The 19,392-nt window shown below is 43.1% G+C and overlaps 1 protein-coding gene across 1 annotated transcript in view; it reads right to left on the bottom strand.

The window, feature by feature from the left end:
• PDK4 (pyruvate dehydrogenase kinase 4) overlaps nucleotides 1-19,392 on the bottom strand; it is a gene marked incomplete in the record, with an annotated part of 30,328 nt that overhangs the window by 8,134 nt on the left and 2,802 nt on the right. Inside the window, 7 exon segments of the mRNA XM_073629576.1 lie at nucleotides 628-726; nucleotides 4,628-4,704; nucleotides 5,790-5,867; nucleotides 6,210-6,299; nucleotides 9,972-10,156; nucleotides 11,107-11,178; nucleotides 17,053-17,194. Coding sequence (XP_073485677.1) covers nucleotides 628-726; nucleotides 4,628-4,704; nucleotides 5,790-5,867; nucleotides 6,210-6,299; nucleotides 9,972-10,156; nucleotides 11,107-11,178; nucleotides 17,053-17,194 — 743 coding nt within the window.

The raw sequence follows: 19,392 nt of genomic DNA, 5'->3' as shown, positions 1-19,392 counted from the left end.
GCTCCAACAATGAGAACTGAGTGATCAAACTCCATCGATCACTCAGGTTCTCACAGCTCCCTGAGCAGAGTGCTGGGCACTGTCAAGTCACCAGCTCTCTGCTTTCCCCCGGCGCTCACTGGTGTGCTGGGCTGTGGAGGGGGCAGGAGTGGCTGGCTCAGGCTCTCAGTGGCTCGCTGAGAGGCTAAGCCGGGTGCTGGTCCAGGCACATGGGCTGATCCTGACCATATGGTCACGATCTTCCCCAAGCCTGGACTGGCTCTGTGACGGCAGCCGGCATCGGGCTTCAGCTCGCTGTCTGCTAAAAACGGGTCACGGGAGTGCACGGTTTGGCTGTACTTCTCCTTTAATAGCCAACAGGTGTGCGGTGCTTTATACTGGGAGAGGTCGATGTTATGTCAGCAAAGTGGTTACCTTTGAAAAGATTTAGGCCAGGTTCACCTAAAAGAACTGCCTGATAGTATGCTGAAGGTAAAGTGATTAGTAACACAGCTTATTTGTGATCCGTCATAGTAAAGATCTGTTCACGGATCTGGTCATTAGTAAAGCTGAACTGATAATGCACCATGTAAGGGGACAAAGAGCAAACGTGTTTGTCTAAAGTCATTCTTCTAGGCAGTCACTTACCTTAATCGTCAGGTCTTCATTTCCTAGGACAATATTGACTTTAACAGGTGGGAGGGACAGACTGTTTTCATGGCTCTCCACGGTGGCTCGCATGGCGTTCTGCAGAAACAAAAATATTCCTGTTTATGTATTGAATTGTACTGTCTGCCCTCATGTTGTAAAGCTCTGCGCAAACTGTTGGCACTATATAAATCCTGCATTATAATTTAATATTTATTATTGTTATAATTTGTATACAGGGGAGCTGCATTAAAAATCCTGAAGCAAAAAACCTACTGCTGTTGCTCATGGCAAACAGACTCCACGGGGCACATAGAGAAAGATTTTAAATTGGTTTTCCCCGGTCACCTCCATTTTCAACCTTATAAAATTCATCTTTGCAACTATGTATATACACCATACCTGGCCAATGCCCCGGAAGCTGGAAAAATCACTGAAGCACACACTGCTACTCCAGTGATCTCTATTTGCTTCCAGGTCCAGTGTCACAGGAGGAGGTCACCTGCTCTGCACAAGGTGCCATAGGATGCTTTGTCTTCTCTCAATGATGGCAAAGAGTTCTCTGACTGGATGAGGTGGAGAGCGTGATTTTACCACCTTGCGTCTCCACCTCGTCCAATCAGAGAACGCTCTGTCTCTTCGAAACGCAACTCTTTGTCTCTTCAGCGCTTTGAATGCATCCTTTCAGAAATTGCAAAACATTCTCTAAATGCCATTCAAGGTGAGTGGCCAACCTCCTGTGTTCAAAATGCATTAGGCTCTGCCTTGGCATGGGACCTGGAAGCAAGCAGAGATCACTGGAGAAGTGATTTCAGTGGTATGGCTGGCTATGGTATATACAGGGTTACATCGTAACAAGCTGAACCAATGTAACAATATACCATTTTTGAAATGCATCTTTAAAATACACTATTGAAAAGCATATACTGTACATAGGAGCGGTTTTATTCCAAGTGAATTTCAGCAGTTCATCAGTGGGTGGTCTTGTCAGCTGCCTCCCACCCGACATCCCTCGATTGAAAAAAAAAAAAAAAAAGGTCGAAGGAGCATGATGGAAAATTGCTGCCAAGATGCAGGCACCATTCAGGTCATTTTATTTACTGGAGGGGCCTGCTGTCAAACTGGATATTCATCCTTCCACATTGTGTAGAATGGATGGAGGAATCCGTTAGATTTTTTCCATTCAGCACTATATGTATATGGATGGCTTTACACAGTTCAGCCAGTCTTGTGACCGAACTCCTTTCTGATGAAGTTCACCAATAAAACCAGGTCACCTTCCTACTCCCAAGCCTGTGAGTGGACAGTGAAGCAGCAGCTGCGGACTGATGAGGTCATCTTTCTGCCCTTTAAGGCCTTAGTCATAACTATTGGTGGTTATGACTAAGGCCTTATAGGCTGAACGCGTCAACTGACTTAATCTGCGTTTGTTCACTGTGACTGTGTGATATTTTTAGAGCAACAACCGGAGCGCCGATCATTTTTTCTACATTACTCCACTCAGCCAGCGACTGTGGATCGAGCACCTGGGAGCTCTGCTATCTATGTGGTGTATGGGTAGTAGCACTGACTTTTCTGTTTATATTTTGCTGCCAGCAAGCTCTTTATCAACACATGTGAATGCAGGACACCTAGTTACATAGTAGGTGAGGTTGAAAAAAAATAAGACAAGTCCATCAAGTCCAACCTATGTGTGTGACTTTATGTCAGTATTACATTGTATATCCCTGTATGTTGTGGTCGTTCAGGTGCTTATCGAATCTCAAAAAACTAAATTGATGCTCCCCGCTGAAACCACCGCCTGTGGAAGGGAATTCCACATCCTTACTGCTGTACAGTAAAGAACCCTCTACGTATAGTTGCATAAACCTGAATGGTTCCCAGTGCCTCCCCTCGAGTCTGAGTGCTGCTGCACAAAGATTGCAAATAGACTGATAACAAGTCAAATTCAAAATAAATTTAATGAATGATGTTTGATACATCCACAAATACAGTCACCGTTTAATACCTGGAGTCCAGTTTCATTCTGGGCTCCGAAAACACATTGAACTTGAATGTCCTCAGCTTGGCCGAGCTGGGTCACTATGAAATGCCAAGTATGAAAGCCAAGGCACTAAATTTAGCTGAAGGCAGCCAGTTACAGCACAGGGTATGTGAATTGTGATGGCGTTACTCTAAAGTACGATACGTGATATGGAAGGATCGTGAAAATATCCCCGACAGCTGACAGATAGTACATTTACGCCTGCATGCTGGCCTGAGCACACAAGCCCAAAATGTTAGCCATAAACCTGGTCCAATCCAACCAATCAAATAATTTATAAAGCTAACACACCAGGATAAGGATACCTCAATTCTAATGATATGTATTTTTAATACGATTTTTTAACATATGTATATTATTGCTATATTTAAGGTTGGATATGGGGGTATATGATTTAGGAAGTTTGTGTAGTTGTGACAAATTATTATAATGCTGCAGTAGAGAGTACTATGAGAAATATCATTGTATACATACATTTTATCTTATCTTGTTTATTTTTATATTGTTTTGACAGTTATTTTTAGTTGAGTTCAATGAGAATCGAAAATCACATTTACATGGCTAAAAGTTGGAAGTCCCCAACACCCCCCCCCATCCTTCCTGTCCGCAAACCCCTGGAATACATCACAGATCCCAGGAGGCTGCTGGACCAGACAGTGCAGCCCAGGCATGAACAGTGGGGAACGGACTGTAAAGCCGCAGGAAGTCACAGTCAGCTTCCCATGTCACACCCACCTGCTCTGTGTAATGGTTTCTCACAGAGCAGCTCCGATCCTCCTATTCTGCGCTCATGGCTCCTCCCCCCTTGCTGAGTGCCCCAATAGCAAGCTGCTTGCTACGGGGGCACCCGTGCATGCTCGCTCCCCAGCCCCACTCTGTGTCCATAAGACACACAGAATGGGGCTCAGCCCCACCCCCTGCTCCCTCAACACTGGTTGCGATTGATGTCTGAGCCAATGAGAAGGCAGAGAGCCGGGAGAGCAGCTACTCTTGTGCACATAGCTAGATTGAGACCAGGACCACCCCCCCGATCCTCCTCTTCTGGGTCCCCTGCCGGCGTTCATGGCTCCTCTCCCCTTGCTGAGGAAGCTGCTTGAATGGGCCCCACCCCGTGGTACCTCATCACTGTTTGTAATTGACAGCAGCAGGAGCCAATGGCTCCCGCTGCAGTCTTTGAGCCATTGAGGAGGCAGAGAGCTGGAAGAGCACATGCTCTCACATCGCTGGATCAAGATGGGGCTCAGGTAAGCATTAGGGGGAGCTGAATACTGACTTTTTTCTACCTTCATGCATAGAATGCATGAAGGTAAAAAAAAGCCTTCAGTCTTTAGAATCACTTTAACCCTTGCACAGCCCCACTGCAATGGATAATTTTAAGTCTGGGCTTTAAAAGATCAATACAGAGACTCAGGAGGTGCTTGACAGAAAAAGACAGATTTTCACAGTATATCGGTTTTCTATACATCTGGATTTTTTTTTTTGCAGTTTTCACTGACAGTAGAAGAGAATCATTAAAATTGTGTAAGCTCCGACCAAAACAACTTCTAGCTTGCACAGGTCCTCTTTGTTTTACTCCCGACCAGTGAACGAAGTGATGGAAAGGGGAAAATAAATACAAAAAGAGAACAGCCAGCTAAGGCAGTGGTTCTGAACCCTGTCCTCAAGTACCCCCAACAGGCCATGTTTTGGGAATTTCTTAGATAAAATAGCTGTTCAAAATACCAAACCATTGACTGATTTAAAGCACCTGTGCAAGATAAAGGGAAACCTGCAAACATGGCCTGTTGGGGGTACTTGAGGACAGGGTTGAGAACCAGTAAGCTAAGGAACTACATTTAAGTCCCCCGCATGGGGAAAGCGCAGGTTCACTTTACTAGTTGAGAAATCAAAAACAGCATACATCTACTTCAAAATATATTCTGCCCTATATAAAAACACTTCTCATTGCATCCTTACCTTAAAAAGCTCAAATAGCATGTGGTAGAGGTGAGACGGAACGTACACCATATTTATAGGTTGTTCGGGGGATTTTGCTGTTGGAAAATAAAAGATGAAGACTATAAATCTATGTAGAATATGCAACATATACTTTGTTCATCTACTATGAAATTCTGGAGCTCTTCTATATGTCAGTCATACATCATCATTGCACACATTGCTGCAAGCCGGCTCAGGGACACGGGTAATTCTAGTGACCAAACGTGTACTAAGGACTTGTATTGCGGCTGAACAACAGGCAGAAATGAAAGCACCATTTAATAAATTAAAAAAAAAAAAAATCTATTTTACATTCATCTTATAGAAGAACCTGAATTTTGCCCTTATACCAGCTTTTTTGTAATCCTCCATACAACACCATAGAAGGAAAGACACCACTGTGAGCCAACCAGGGCGTTTTCTGCATTGCACAGTGGGGTCAGTATAGGCGTGCTCAGGGGGTGTGCCAGGTGTACCTGGGCACACCCTAATCACTATGTGCAGTGTAGATTCCACCTACTGACCGTGCTTCCCCGTGTGGCCCCCACCTGCCCCGCAGTGCTGCTGGATTCCCTCTTCTAAGCTTCTATGGGGATGATTAAGGATGGAGAGCAGGGGGAAGGGGTTAGTCAATATGTAATTTACCAGCCCCTTCCTTTTCTAAATGAACACACTCACTGTGTTCATTCATAACTGAAGCATAGTAAACAGTTTACTATGCTTCAAATTTGTGAATAAACAGGAAGCCACTCAGCACAGAGCACGTCCCATTCATTCACTGTCCCGTGTAGCTGTAACAATAGATCCCCGCCAGCAACAATAGATCCTCCAGCTCACCACAGTACCTCTTGCCATTACATATACTCAGTGCTAGATGTGCCAGAACTGCGTTCCCCCCACGTTACTGCTGAAAAAAAAAAAAAAAAAAAAAAAAAAAAAGCTCTGCACATACAAACACACACACGTTGTGTCTGTAGGTCTCAAACGTGTTGGCAGTAATCTGGCTTGAGAGTTCAGCTTTAAAATACATATCCTAGACCCCCTTTGAGAAGAGTTCGTTGAGATAGCAGCAGCCTGGTACCTCACAGCAGACCCACATTTTTTTTTAATTCCTTTTTTTTGCTTTGATAATTCAACTTACCATTTGCCTGTTTTATTTGGAGATCTGGAGAAGCCAGATAATACTGCTCACAGAGCATTTTGGCATTCTCGAAGGCATCTGAAACACAAGAGCACCATAAATCAATTACTGAAATGACTTTTACAAATCACCGGAAATTAGCAGTCTCCAGCAACAAACGTTCTTTTTAAAGGCTGACCGGAGTTCAGCTTTAGAGAAATATTTAAAAACCCCAAAATAATATTATACATACATACATACATACATACATACATACATACATACACACACACACATATACATTTTTAATATACATACACAACCAGGATTTGTTTGGACTTTAATTGTATTGTTGGCTAATGAATTCAACGCTTTCATATTTTTCAATCTTTGTTGCAGTGTGGTTTAAAACACAGGAGAACACAAGTCTGCTTTACTTACCATGCACGACTTCCACTACGTCGCAGTTGGGGTCAATACTTCCAATGTGTTTTGGGTGGGCAGGGTTGGTTCCACCATCAAACAGAAGAGCTAAAACAATGAATGAACAGTTAAGGTGCCAAGCGTTATACATGTGAACAAGACAAAAAAATTGCTGCCTAAAGTGCAGACTGCAACAGCAATCCGGAATCATTTCCCAGATCTGAGTGGAGGATGCATACAACAAAAAAATAATAATCTAGATGAGTGATGGTGAACCTTGGCACCCCAGATGTTTTGGAACTACATTTCCCACGATGCTCAACTACACTGCAGAGTGCACGAGCATCATGGGAAATGTAGTTCCAAAACATCTGGTTTGCCAAGGTTGACCATCACTGGTCTAGTTGGTCAGCTGGTCCAGTAGGAGAAGTGCAAGGGTTCCTGTGCAACTAAAAGAGCTCCAAAAAGTCAGGAATCAGAAATGTGATTGGCTTCTTAGGATTACACACCATTTCTTTTTGCACAGTTACTAAAGAGGAACTAAGCAGACAGGCTGTTTATAGTAGGAGAGACATGCTAGATCTCTTCTGCAATAAAACAAAACTTACTTTGCCTGTTCGCAATCTTCTTTAGAAAGATCACCTTGGTGCCGGGATGAGCAATTCCTGTTCGCACGGGTGAAAGTTGTGTCACCCCAGCCCGGCTGAGGACCCTGAACATACAAGAAGCCAGGGATAAGACCGGCTCTGGGAAGGGAGCTTACAGACATTGCATCAATGAGCGAAGGTGAGTATTTACGCAGGAGTTACACCATCCCAGCCAATCAATATGGCTGAAGACCATGCACCCAAAAGGAGAGATGTTGGCTACTGCAAAGGGAGCTCATGGATGGAGCCAAAGTATTTGCAAACTTTAGTTCTGCTTTAACCGCTTACCGACCGTGTAACACATACATGTAAGGCAGCGAGGCTCTTCTACACCAGATCATGCACTAGGTACGTGATCTGGCACTTCCGGATAGGAGGCGCACCGCCAGCGACCTGGCTGTGCTGTGATTAAACACAGCTGATGCCAATCAGCGGGTGTCGGCCAATGGATGACCGCCGGCACCCTCCGATCGTCGGGAATTCACATAGGACAGAGCCCTGCCTATGTAAACAAGGCAGAGCTCTGTCCTTTCAGCGAGGAAGCAATGGGTTTTCTTTCCAAGCAGGGAATAAAATCCATTACTTCCCTTAATAAAAGTACCACACACAGTACACCAAAACACTGGCTAGGCACAGTTAATGTGGAAGTAAACCCTCCTATTATTTTCAGCTAAGGAAGCTGCCATCTTGGGCTCTGTTTGATCTTCAACTGCCATGTTGCTGCACATGTGATCAGTTATGACTCCAGCCATTGGATGGTTTGACAGTTTGGTTGAGAGCACAACTAATGTGACAGTTAGCCTTCCCGGCATGCTGGGAATGTAACCGCTTTACGATACTGTTAAATCAATGGGTTTACCTCGGCTTTAACCCTTTGCTCGCCCCTGGTGTTTAACCCCTTCCCAGCCAGTGTCATTAGTACAGTGACAGTGCATATTGTGTCAAAAGCGTCAGCTGGTTTCCGAAGGTCTGCCCCAATATCGCAGTCCCGCTATTATATCAATATCAGCCTCCGTTATTAGTAAAAAATAAATAAAAATTCCAGTACATACACACCATAGTTTGTAGGCGCTATAACATTTGCACAAACCAAATATACGCTTATTGGGATTTTTTTTTACCAAAACCATGTAGCAGAACACATATTGGCCTAAAGTTATGAAGAAATTGGATTTTTTTTAAATTTATTTATTTGATATGCTTTGTAGCAGAAAGCAAAAAATAGTTTTTTTATTTATAGCGCAAAAAATAAAAAACTCAGGGGGGTGATCAAATATCACCAAAAGAAAGCTCTATTTGTGGGAAAAGGACATACATTTTATTTGTGTACAGCGTTGCACGACCGTGCAGTTGTCAGTTAAAGTAACGCAGTGCTGTATTGCAAAAAAATGGCCTGGTCATGAAGGGGTGTAAAATCTTCCAGAGGGCAAGTGGTTAAACACCACAAAGTCAGCTAAACAATCAATGAACAGGGTTGCTTTCATTAGATTAAATATAGTGATAGTTCATAAAGTCAAAATGGCTCTTTACCAAAAAAAAAAAAAATTATATAATATCTCAAGGAGTTTATGAATGATCACTATATATCAAAACAAAATAGAACTGCCTTATACCTTGCCTACTGCTTAGACTTGTTTTGGATGCAGAATCAGACACGAAAAAAAAATAAGCTACTACTAAGCAATAAAGCCACCCTCAGGTTTCCTAGAAGGATATGCACTTTTAGCTGAAAACAAGGCGATTAAACTTTGTACTATGCTTAGTCTTAGAAACACTCCAACACGACAAAGTTGTTTTGCTGAACTTTATACAATCTGACGCGATAAGGGCCCAGAATATTAACGTGTTCCTACAAAGGCACTGATGCCATTTCCCCAACAATCAGATTTAAGCTTCTAACGCAGTCTTTAATCTGATTGGGGGCTGAGTGGAAGTAACTAGTCCTTATATAATATAAAAAAAAAAAAAAAAAACACAAATACAGAGAGAGATACAATAGGTTTTATATGGTAAAGGGCACAGAAAAATAAAAGGCGGCAGCTAAAAAAAAACTTTTAAAAAACAGCCGCTCACCTGTCCCACGATCCCGCGGTGTTGTGCTCACCCCAGTCGGTCTCACCCGCTGTCTTTGGTCCCCGGCATCTTCACTTTGGGCAGCCGGGTGCCAACTGCGCATGCGCGAGCAGAGCTTTGCATTGTGAATGGGGGATGCAGTCTTCTGGGACCGCTCAGTGTCCTAGAAGACTGCAGGGGGGAGGAGAACTTCCTGTTCCGACTGCCTAGGCCAAGTTCATTGCATGACCATGCAATTATCAGTTAAAATATCGCAGTGCAAAATGGCAAAAAAAAAAAAAATGGCCTGGTCATGAAGGGGGGGGGGGGGTAAATCTCCTGGAGGTCAAGTGGTTAAGGAATGAGGAAGCTAAATTTAGGCAATTCTGGAACAAAGCGTAAAGATAAAAAATATATTATTTTACAATTACCAGCGACTTAGCAAAAGATGGATTTTCCTGCACAGTCAGCAATCCATGTCTGCAAAGCAGAATCATGGGTTGTGATTCTGCTTTGATTCAGCAGTCTGGGAACGTCTCAGGCAAGCTGCAAGCAATAAAAAAAGCGAAAACTACCATGATGTGGTTAAATTGTTTCCAAGCAATTCAACCCCATCCTGAGATATGTAGCAAGCCGCTACCATTTATACAGAGATATGCAGCTCTAAAGAAAACTAGGTAAGCAATTACTTTAAAGGCTCATGAAACAAAATTTCATTTAACTGGTTTATGTAATTAGAAAAAAAAAAAAAAAAAAAAAAAAAACTCTGCAGTGTGACCACAGCTGGAACCGCCTTCGATTGGTCGCACTTCGCTGGAATCCTTATTCCTGCACCCCCAGACATAACCAGTAGTTACCCTTTGCAGTGCAGAGGATCCCCACTACAAGGGTAGATTCTGTCCGATTACCGGAGTTGGGCTTTACAAGTAGTGTGCTCTACTAAACTTCTACTGAACATTGGACATGTGCCTTGATGGAAGCAAAAAGTCAATTTTTCCATCTAGAATACAGGGCAATCGATCAAATGTGCTGCTGGGAAACTAGGTCAGCAGTGATCTCCGGACAAAGAACAGATCCTTACTGTGTTGGTTAATTAACATCCTGATGGAGATTCGGCTCATGTAGAAACGGTCTAGGAAGTACTGGACGTTCTGATTGGTCACGGGATCCACCCCGAAGGCTTCTTTGTATTCGATAACCCCTTGGGCCATTGTGGGGACAACGTTGTTGTGCCGGTTCCGGATGTGGACCAAAGTCTCTGTGAAACTGGAAAGGTGAAACGTTCGCATTTAGTGGAATTTTACAACAAGAATTTTAGATAGCAGCTGTTTAATATTTAGAGATGAGAGACTTCTTTATACCATAATAGATTGTAAGCTCTTCCACATTTTGTATCCTTCATTATACTCTAACAGTGGTTCTCAACCCTGTCCTCAAGTACCCCCCACCAGGCAATGTTTTGGCAATTTCTCTAAAGCTACTTTCAGATTGGGGCGTTGTGGGCATCGGCGGTAAAGCGGCGCTATATTTAGTTACAAATATATTTGTATCACTCACGTGTACCCCAATAGATTGTAAGCTCTGTATCCTTCTTTATATCCTAGAGGACTGTAAGCTCTCTCATCTTCTGCAACCTCCAGTCTACCCTAACAGACTATAAGCACGTCCACCTTTTCAGCTGCTCCCTTCTGATCAAAAGCTCTTGGAGGCGGCAGTGAGTCTGCTCACAAGTCATGAAATGCAGGCAGTCCCAGCATTGGTCTAAATACAGTTTGTTATATTGGCTGCATAGTGTGTAATAGCAAAAGGACAAATGAAATATCAAGTACACTAATGAAAAAACAAACAAAACAAAATACAAAAAAAAAAAAAAAAAAAAGGATTTAAAATCATAGCATCTACCTCGCCATTATACAAGGTCTTCCTGACAATGAAAGGTCATTGATTACCCTTTGTCCGTAAAATGAACTTGGCTTTCAAAACCCCCCTCCCTACCTTTCATATGACACCGCCTTGGGGAACAACGGGAAGTGTGTGGCTACATAGAAACAAGTCTGCCTTGTTGTGTAAACACTCCACTTTCTCTTTTTGAACTGATCCAATCACTCGGCGGATTGGTGCATTCTTGTGACAAAGTGACATTTAATCTCCTGTGCCTCCGGCGGTGACAACGTAACAAACAACTTAGTCTTAATTTGCAAAAACAAGACACTTACTCAGACAGAACCCTCTGGTCATCTGGGCACTTTTCCACAAATTCTATTAGTTCCATCAAACTCTGGATGTACCTGAAAAAGAGAACACATGAAATTTGAAAGGGGGGCAAATCAGCGATACAAAAAATTAAAGATAACCTGTCAGAGACGTAAAACAGGAGCTGCCATTATGGACTTGTACATGAATAAGGCGTTTCGGCCATCAGGCCCTAACCATGGCTGACATGGTACAGTAAAGCCCCCAACCAGCTGCAACCGTCCATAGATTTTAGAAGGCTACCAGTAGCAGGGATGGACACTGCACCTGTCAGGGGACGCAACGCCGATCTCGGTAAAGAGTCTGACGGAGACTCCTTACAGGGGGGGGGAAATCTGTGCTGATTATCACTGGGGATGTCCACCACTGATGACCACCAGGTATGCCACCTTGGATGCCAATCAGTGCCCACAAATGGTGCCACCCTATCAGGGCCCACCAGTGCAACCCTATCAGGGCCCACCAGTGCAACCCTATCAGGGCCCATCAGTACCGCCTTATCTCGGCCCATCAGTACCGCCTTATCTCGGCCCATCAGTACCGCCTTATCTCGGCCCATCAGTACCGCCTTATCTCGGCCCATCAGTACCGCCTTATCTCGGCCCATCAGTACCGCCTTATCTCGGCCCATCAGTGAAGGAGAAAACTTGACAACATTTTATAGTAGAAATGAAAGGTCTTTTTTTATTTGTTTAGCAAAAAAGAAAAACCCCAGAAGGTGATCAAATACCACCAAAAGAAAGCTCCATTTATGGGAACATAATGATAAAAATTTTGTTTGGGTATGGTGTAGCATGACCGCGCAATTGTCATTTAAACAGCGACAGAAAGCTGAAAATTAGCCTGGGCAGGAAGGGGGGAAAGTGCCTGATATTGATGTGGTTAAAGGAGGGTGATTCTTTTCTATACACACACATCCACACTCATCATTTTTTAATATATATATTTTTTATATAGAATATAAAAGCTGAAAGAAGAGGATTATAAAACAGCGTTTTAAAATGGCAATTTCCTTTAACAGACACCTGGCATAGCATACCACTACACCGCAAAGAATTTCAATCTACTCGCTTGTATAAAGCCAGTCTGCTGCTTGCAAGATATCTGGAAACATCCCAGCTTCATTCAGAAACCCAAGATAAGGCGTTGGGAACAAAATGTTCAGTACCACCTGTGCCCGTGTGCCAGGTTAGATATGGTCTACACTACACAAGCTGTTTACATAGAGACGGCCTCAGAGCTGGGTGTGTGCCCTTTATTATTACGCACGCCGTCATGGAACAATTCCATTGTGAATTATAGGCCAGCATTTGGATGTGGCCAGTTAAACGGGTCTACAAAGATGAACGGTGCATGCTGGGTACATTATGGTTTATCGGTACATCACCAAGTGTGTACCAGTTTTAGTACCCCCCCGACTATACAGCGTTGTCATCCCTGCCTGCTGGACTACAGAACTCCACCTATAACCCACCACTCTCTGTAGGTATACATCAATTTCTTTTTGCAGTAAATCAATTCTGCTGCCTTGACTCCCAAGAGCCTTCACACTTACAGTTTATAGGGGAAAGGGCCCTCGGGAGCTGTAGTTCTACCTACCTGCCTGGAGTTTGCATGTTCTCACGGCAGAAAAAGACCAAGTAGTCCATAGAGTCTGCAAATATTTTTTCATTTGGTTTTTGTTAACTTTGTCTTATTATAGAGCTATGTTTGAAGCCCTTTACTGTTGACCGTCTCACTACCTCTGCTGGACGTTTATACCAAGCATCATCTACCCTTTCAGTAAAATACTTTAAGATTAACGTATTTATCAGTGTACAAACTGCACTTTTTCCCCCCGAAAATAGGGGGCAAATCACGGGTGCGTGTTGTATGGCGATAGTGTACCTCGGAGGGGAACGAGCGCCGCCAGAATTCACTCAACTCCTGTTTACTTGGCTCTCACGTCACACACACAGTCCCACCTCCGCCACCGGCATTGGACCAGTGTTCTGTCTATCACAGGAGCTGGTCCAATGCCGATGGCGGAGGCGGGACTGTATATGTGACTACCGACAGAGAGCCGAGTAAACAGGAGATGGCGGCTCGGTGATTTCCTGCACTGATGAGAGATGGTGAGGCTGCAGATGGGCGTTACTCAAGCTGCATTGATGGGTTAGTTTGAGGTTATGTCCCGTGTTCTTGATTTTGGTTTCATATTGAAACAACTGCCTTCCTGAACCTTATTCATCCCCTTGATGTATTTAAAGGTTTCAATCACTTGCACAGTTTAGGAGATATTTACAATACCTATAGGTAAGCCTGATTATAGACTTACCTATAGGTACAAACACACCAGAGGAGTTTACTTCCCACCAAGTTCCTGAAGACGCTCTCGATATGTTCTCCCTGTGTGGGTTTCCTCCGGGTACTCCGGTTTCCTCCCACACTCCAAAGACATGCTAGTAGGGTAATTGGCTCCTGTCTAAATTGTCCCTAGTATGTATGAATGCGAGTTAGGGACCTTAGATTGTAAGCTCCTTGAGGGCAGGGATTGATGTGAATGTGCAATATACATGTAAAACGATGTGTAAATTGACGGCGCTTTATACAAAGTACCTGTAATTAAAAAAAATATAAATACATTTCCACACTCCTGTGACCCAGATTCAGCCAACAGCGGGCTACAGCCTGTTGTCTGACGTCATAGACCCACTCCAGGCTCTGGAAGGATCCCAAACAATGTTGGGATTCACCCAGATGCCCGATTGACACAGCTGGCTCTGACTCTCAGCTAAGAGCCAAAAGACAGCTGTGCCCACCCCCTCATGCCCGGTGCAGCAGTGGGCGTTGGAGGGGCAGAGCAGAGAGTGGGGACTGACAGTCATGGCTCTCTGCTCAAAGCAGATAGAGAACTGAGTGATCAGGGGTCATAGGATCGCTCAGTTCTCAGGCTGGCAGGGGGGGGGGGGGGGGGCGCAGCTGCAGCATCACACCGATGCTATAGCATAGAGTAGAGTAAGTACGTTTATTTTTTTTAAACCCCAAACATCTCCTTAAAAGAAAACCCTCCTTATAATACCATTGTCTTGAAAAAAAAAAAGGCGTTTCTTTTCATCTCATTTATTCCTTTAGAAGGGGGGGAACTCTGCAACACTCAAAGTGTGTTGGATTTCCCTTGGCAGCTGCAAATAAAACCCTATTCTGGAATTTGATAATTGGAGAGGCTCTTCTAGGATTCATCTTGCATTCATGCTTTCCTAAGGACTGCTCACAAAAGTCCTAGGAAAAATAAAGCAGTCGGTCTACTTCAATATAAAAAATTATAATAGAGATATATATATATATATATATATATATATAGATATATATATATATATATATATATCTATATATATATATATATATATATATATATTTTTTTTTTTAACTTTACCTTTTTAAACATGTCACGGTTACCTGTTGCATTCTAAATACAGATGTAACATATGTTCAGTGTGCAGCCCCCCTCCCTGTTACAGCAGGCAGGGGATCATCTTCCCGTACCCGCTGTCACAATTTGAAGACAGTGCAGCTGTGCGGAGGTCCACCCACATGGCCAAGTCATTCATTCACAGTTTCCTGTGAATGAATAGACAAGTACCATCAGCCATTGCGGCTTAGAGCTTATAGCGCTCAATGAACTGCGAGGGTGCAGGGGAGCGCTCATTGATCTTCCTGCTCTCAAGTACCTGGGAGGTACGGGCGGACAGCTATCCTGATAGTCTGCAGGAGCCTGGCATTGCACCCACGATCTGCTGATCGAGGATGCAATGCTCTGCAAGCTCCTTAGGAAAATAAATAAAATGCACTTTACCTGCAAGAAAATGTGCCTTTATTTTATTTTTATTTTCAAAAGGTGAACTGATCTTTTAGTAATCCAGATTTCACCACTTGAAAAAAATATTGACTCACATTGAAAACACAAATATTTACAACTCAAAATACTTTTTTTTTTAGCACTTTCAAGGCTACGTGATGATTTTCTGTGTTGAACTCAGAAAATCACCAGGTGTAGAAGTGTTTCTGCTCAAGCAAATTCAGAGTCATCAGTTCAGTATTTTGGATGGATGGACTGATCTAATGAGTAACCAGAAGGTCAGGGAGGCGGTGGCCGGGAGCACCAGTGTGTCTGAACCCTGCCTGTCAAACATTAAATGGTTTTCAAAAACAATTTACTGAGAAAATAGTTATGTAAGAGTCTGCTTAAAGTTGAACATCAGATGAATCACTGAATACACAAAAGGGGAAATTACTTTCCTGCCAATGACTTTGTATTTCTGTTCATGCAGTCCAGTTAGGGTCTTGTTTACACTAGCATTGCCTTCAGAAGAGCTATCCACTTAGATTGCTCTTCAGAAGGCATTTGACAGGCGGTGAGGAGATCTATTATAAGGCTCGATTCACACCTATACATGTTGCTTTTGAGCGTTTTTGGAGGTTTTTTTTTCATGCTTGCCACGTTTTTGAGCCGCGTTTTTGCGGTTTTTTTTTTTTTTTTTTTTTTTTGTCATTTTTTTTTTACAGTCTTAAAAAAAAAATTACAAAAAAAAAAAAAAAAAAAACAGCAAAAACGCAGCAAAAACGCAGCAAAAACGCAGCACTTGCGTTTTTGATGCTTGTCCATTGAAAACCATTACATGCAAAATGCTGCTTTTTGCATGCAAAAAAGTCCCCGACCCTTTCCAAAAACGCTGAGATACAAAAAAGCATTGATGTGAACATGTTCCATAGGAACCCATGTTAAAAAATTCCCGTGCATTTCTGCAAAATGCAAAATGCATCAAAAAACGCGCTAGTGTGAATGGGGCCTAATACAGGTTTTATATAGCGCCAACAGTTTTCGCAGCACTTTACCTACGTTTTTATCCCTTAAAATAGGGCAATTTCAGCAGGCTGTATTGCCCAAATACGATCATTTTTGCTGCACCACACCTTGTGGTCACGGTATGTGTATAGCCCCATATGGCTGCCCTTGCAGCTTGGAGGGGGGCAGTTTAAGTGCAGCAAAAATGTGACTCAAGCCAGTGTTTCTACCCCACTTGCAAATGTAATTAAACAAGGCCATTCAGTCCCATCACTCAGCACAGCCAAGCCTAGTGACCTTGTTTTTCAATGCTCTGTAGGAGGGATACCCCCCATCAACACGGTTTGCGTTAATGGGAGAAACTACATTTTTCTTTCCTGCAACCCATGGTTGTAAGGAGGAAAAAAAAAAAAAAAAAAAAAAAAAATCGCTCAGTCTATGGCCGGCTTTAGTAACCTTGCTGGGTCACATCCCTGCCCCCAGTCTGTGGCTGGACAGTGAAAGAGCAGCAACAGACTTCATAAGATCAGCTCTCTGTCAGAGAGCTAGAGAAAGAGAAAGAGATAGAGAAAGAGATAAAGATAGAGATGATAGAGAAAGAGATAAAGATAGAGATGATAGAGAAAGAGATAAAGAAAGAGATGATAGAGGTAAAGAAAGAGATGATAGAGGTAAAGAAAGAGATGATAGAGGTAAAGAAAGAGATGATAGAGGTAAAGAAAGATGATAGATGTAAAGAAAGAGATATACCCACATACACACTAGTTTCATTTAAAATAAAATAAAAAATTTACTAATTTTAACAATTATAAGGGAAGGAGAATTTTCCAGTTTTCACTGGCTCCCACACAGAACATGACGTTTTGCACAACCGCACCATTATATTCTGATTAGATCCAATAATACTGTTTACAATCCTTCCAGTCACCATTTTTTTTTAAGCTTGCATTTTCTGTTGCTCCAGCACAGCCTGAAGTTTCAGCACAGTTCAGGTTAAAAATGATAGGCAAATGTCATGGAATGTAAATAAGCAGAATGTGATGGGGCAGCCAGTTCTGGGGTATGTTCTCATTGTGTTACTTACCAGCTCTGCACAAGCTGAACTGACGGGGTCCCCAGCAGGGGGTCTGGAAGGATGTAGATCTCACGCATGATATTGGCCAGCCTCACAGGTAACTCCTGCCGCAGGAAGACAAAAGAGGTCTTCTCACATCCATTGGCAGATCCTACAGAAACAAAAAACAAAATGTGCTTTATTAAGATGTTAATGTGCACTTACATGTCAAAAGTGTACGCAACCCCCCCAAAAAAATCGAATATAAATTGCAGCACATACATAGTAGGCGAAGTCCAACCTATGTGTGTGATTATATGTCACTATTACATTGTATATCCCTGTATGTTGTGGTCGTTCAGGTGCTTATCTAATAGTTTTTTGAAACTATCGATGCTCCCCGCTGAGACCACCGCCTGTGGTAGGGAATTCCACATCCTTGCCGCTCTTACAGTAAAGAACCCTCTACGTAGTTTAAGGTTAAACCTCTTTTCTTCTAATTTTAATGAGTGGCCACGAGTCTTGTTAAACTTCCTTCCACGGAAAAGTTTTATCCCTATTGTGGGGTCACCAGTACGGTATTAATAAATTGAAATCATATCTCCTCTCAAGCGTCTCTTCTCCAGAGAGAATAAGTTCAGAGCTCACAACCTTTCCTCATAACTAAGATCCTCCAGACCCTTTATTAGCTTTGTTGCCCTTCTTTGTGCTCGCTCCATCAGTCCTTCGATGTGGTGGCTGCATTTGTTTGTTTTTTTCCTCTTCAAGTTTCTTTCCCTCTTTTATATTTTAACCTGCTGATCCTCCCAGTAACACTTCTTTCCTAGAGTGACAACGCTCATTCCCGCACTTTATCGAAGGAGGAGCAGTATGGTTACCCTGGAAAAGGAAGCGTGTTGGACTACTATACGTCTCATCTCAATAATATGGGGAGGGGAGCTATTCTGTAGTCCACAGAGAACTGAGAACATGGATAACTGGTGCATGGAAAAGTCCCAAATGCCGTGCATCCAGCAAAACTCAATGGTGTCTATAGCATAAGAAACCTCAGGCCAGACTCCCTTCAGGCGACCCTCCCCCCACAATGCGTTTCACCCCACCCAAGCAGGTTAGTCATGGCTCTTCCATGACGAAGGTGGGGCGAAATGCGTCAGTGGCATGGCCTGCACAGAGTCTTGCTTGAGGCAGCTATTACTATAAACACCTTTGGGCTTTGCTGGATGTGTGGCATTTGGGATTTTTCCTGCCCTAACGTTTACACATATAAGGACGAGACAACCAACCCCCCCCCCCCCCCCCCCCGTTTACACTCTTCATTAGGAGTCACCTGACCCCTGGACAGGTAAGGAGCTGGGACCGGCACCCCCAATATTTGGTGCTGGTTCGCATGGATAACTGGCATCACAGTAATTTGTGAGCTTGCTGGATTTTTAGAAAAATTCTTTTTTTTTCCCCACTTATTGAACAGATATAACAAAACCCTTCCAATGGTATATTCAACAGACCAGAATGGAGCAAAAAGTTCACGATTCGGGTCTACATACAATGAAATGCAACTTTACCATCTATAGACCTCTTAATACATCACCTTACTAGTTAAACACTCACCAGCCACTTTATTAGGTACACCTGTTTAATTGCCTGATAACAAATGGCTACTCAGCCAATCACATGACAGCAACTCACTGCATTTAGGCATCTAGGACGTGGCAAAGACGACTTGCTGAAGTGCAAACCAAGCATCAGAACTGGGAAGAAAGGGGATTTAAGTAACTTTGGCACCAACAACAATGCCGCAATCAGACGGGCTGTTCTGATTATTTTAATGACTGCTGATCTACTTGGATTTTCATACACAACCATCTCTAGGATTTACAGAATATGGTCCAAAAAAAAAAAAAAAAAAAAAAAAAAGGTAAAATATCCAGGTGAGCGGCAGTTGTGTGGAGGAAAATGCCAGAGGCGAATGGGCAGACTGATTTGAGATGTTAGAAAGGCAACAGTAACTCAACCACTCATTAGAACCAAGGTATGCAGAATACCATCTCCGAACATACAACACATCGAACCTTGAAGCAGATGGGCTACAGCAGCAGAAGACCACACCGGGGGCAACTCCTTTCAGCTAAGAACAGGAAACTAAGGCTACAATTCGCACAGGCTCACCAAAAATGGACAATAGAAGATTGGAAAAAACGTTGCCTGGTCTGAGGAGTCTCGATTTTAGCTGCGACATTCAGATGGTGGGGTCAGAATTTGGCGTAAACAACATGAAAGCATGGATCCATCCTGTCTTGTAGCACTGGTTCAGGCCGGTGGTGGTGTAATGGTGAGGGGGGGGTATTTTATTGGCACACTTTGGGCCCCTTC

Source organism: Aquarana catesbeiana, linkage group LG05, assembly GCF_042186555.1.
Source record: "Aquarana catesbeiana isolate 2022-GZ linkage group LG05, ASM4218655v1, whole genome shotgun sequence".
Taxonomy (NCBI): domain Eukaryota; kingdom Metazoa; phylum Chordata; class Amphibia; order Anura; family Ranidae; genus Aquarana; species Aquarana catesbeiana.
This window is presented reverse-complemented; position numbering and strand designations above follow the sequence as displayed.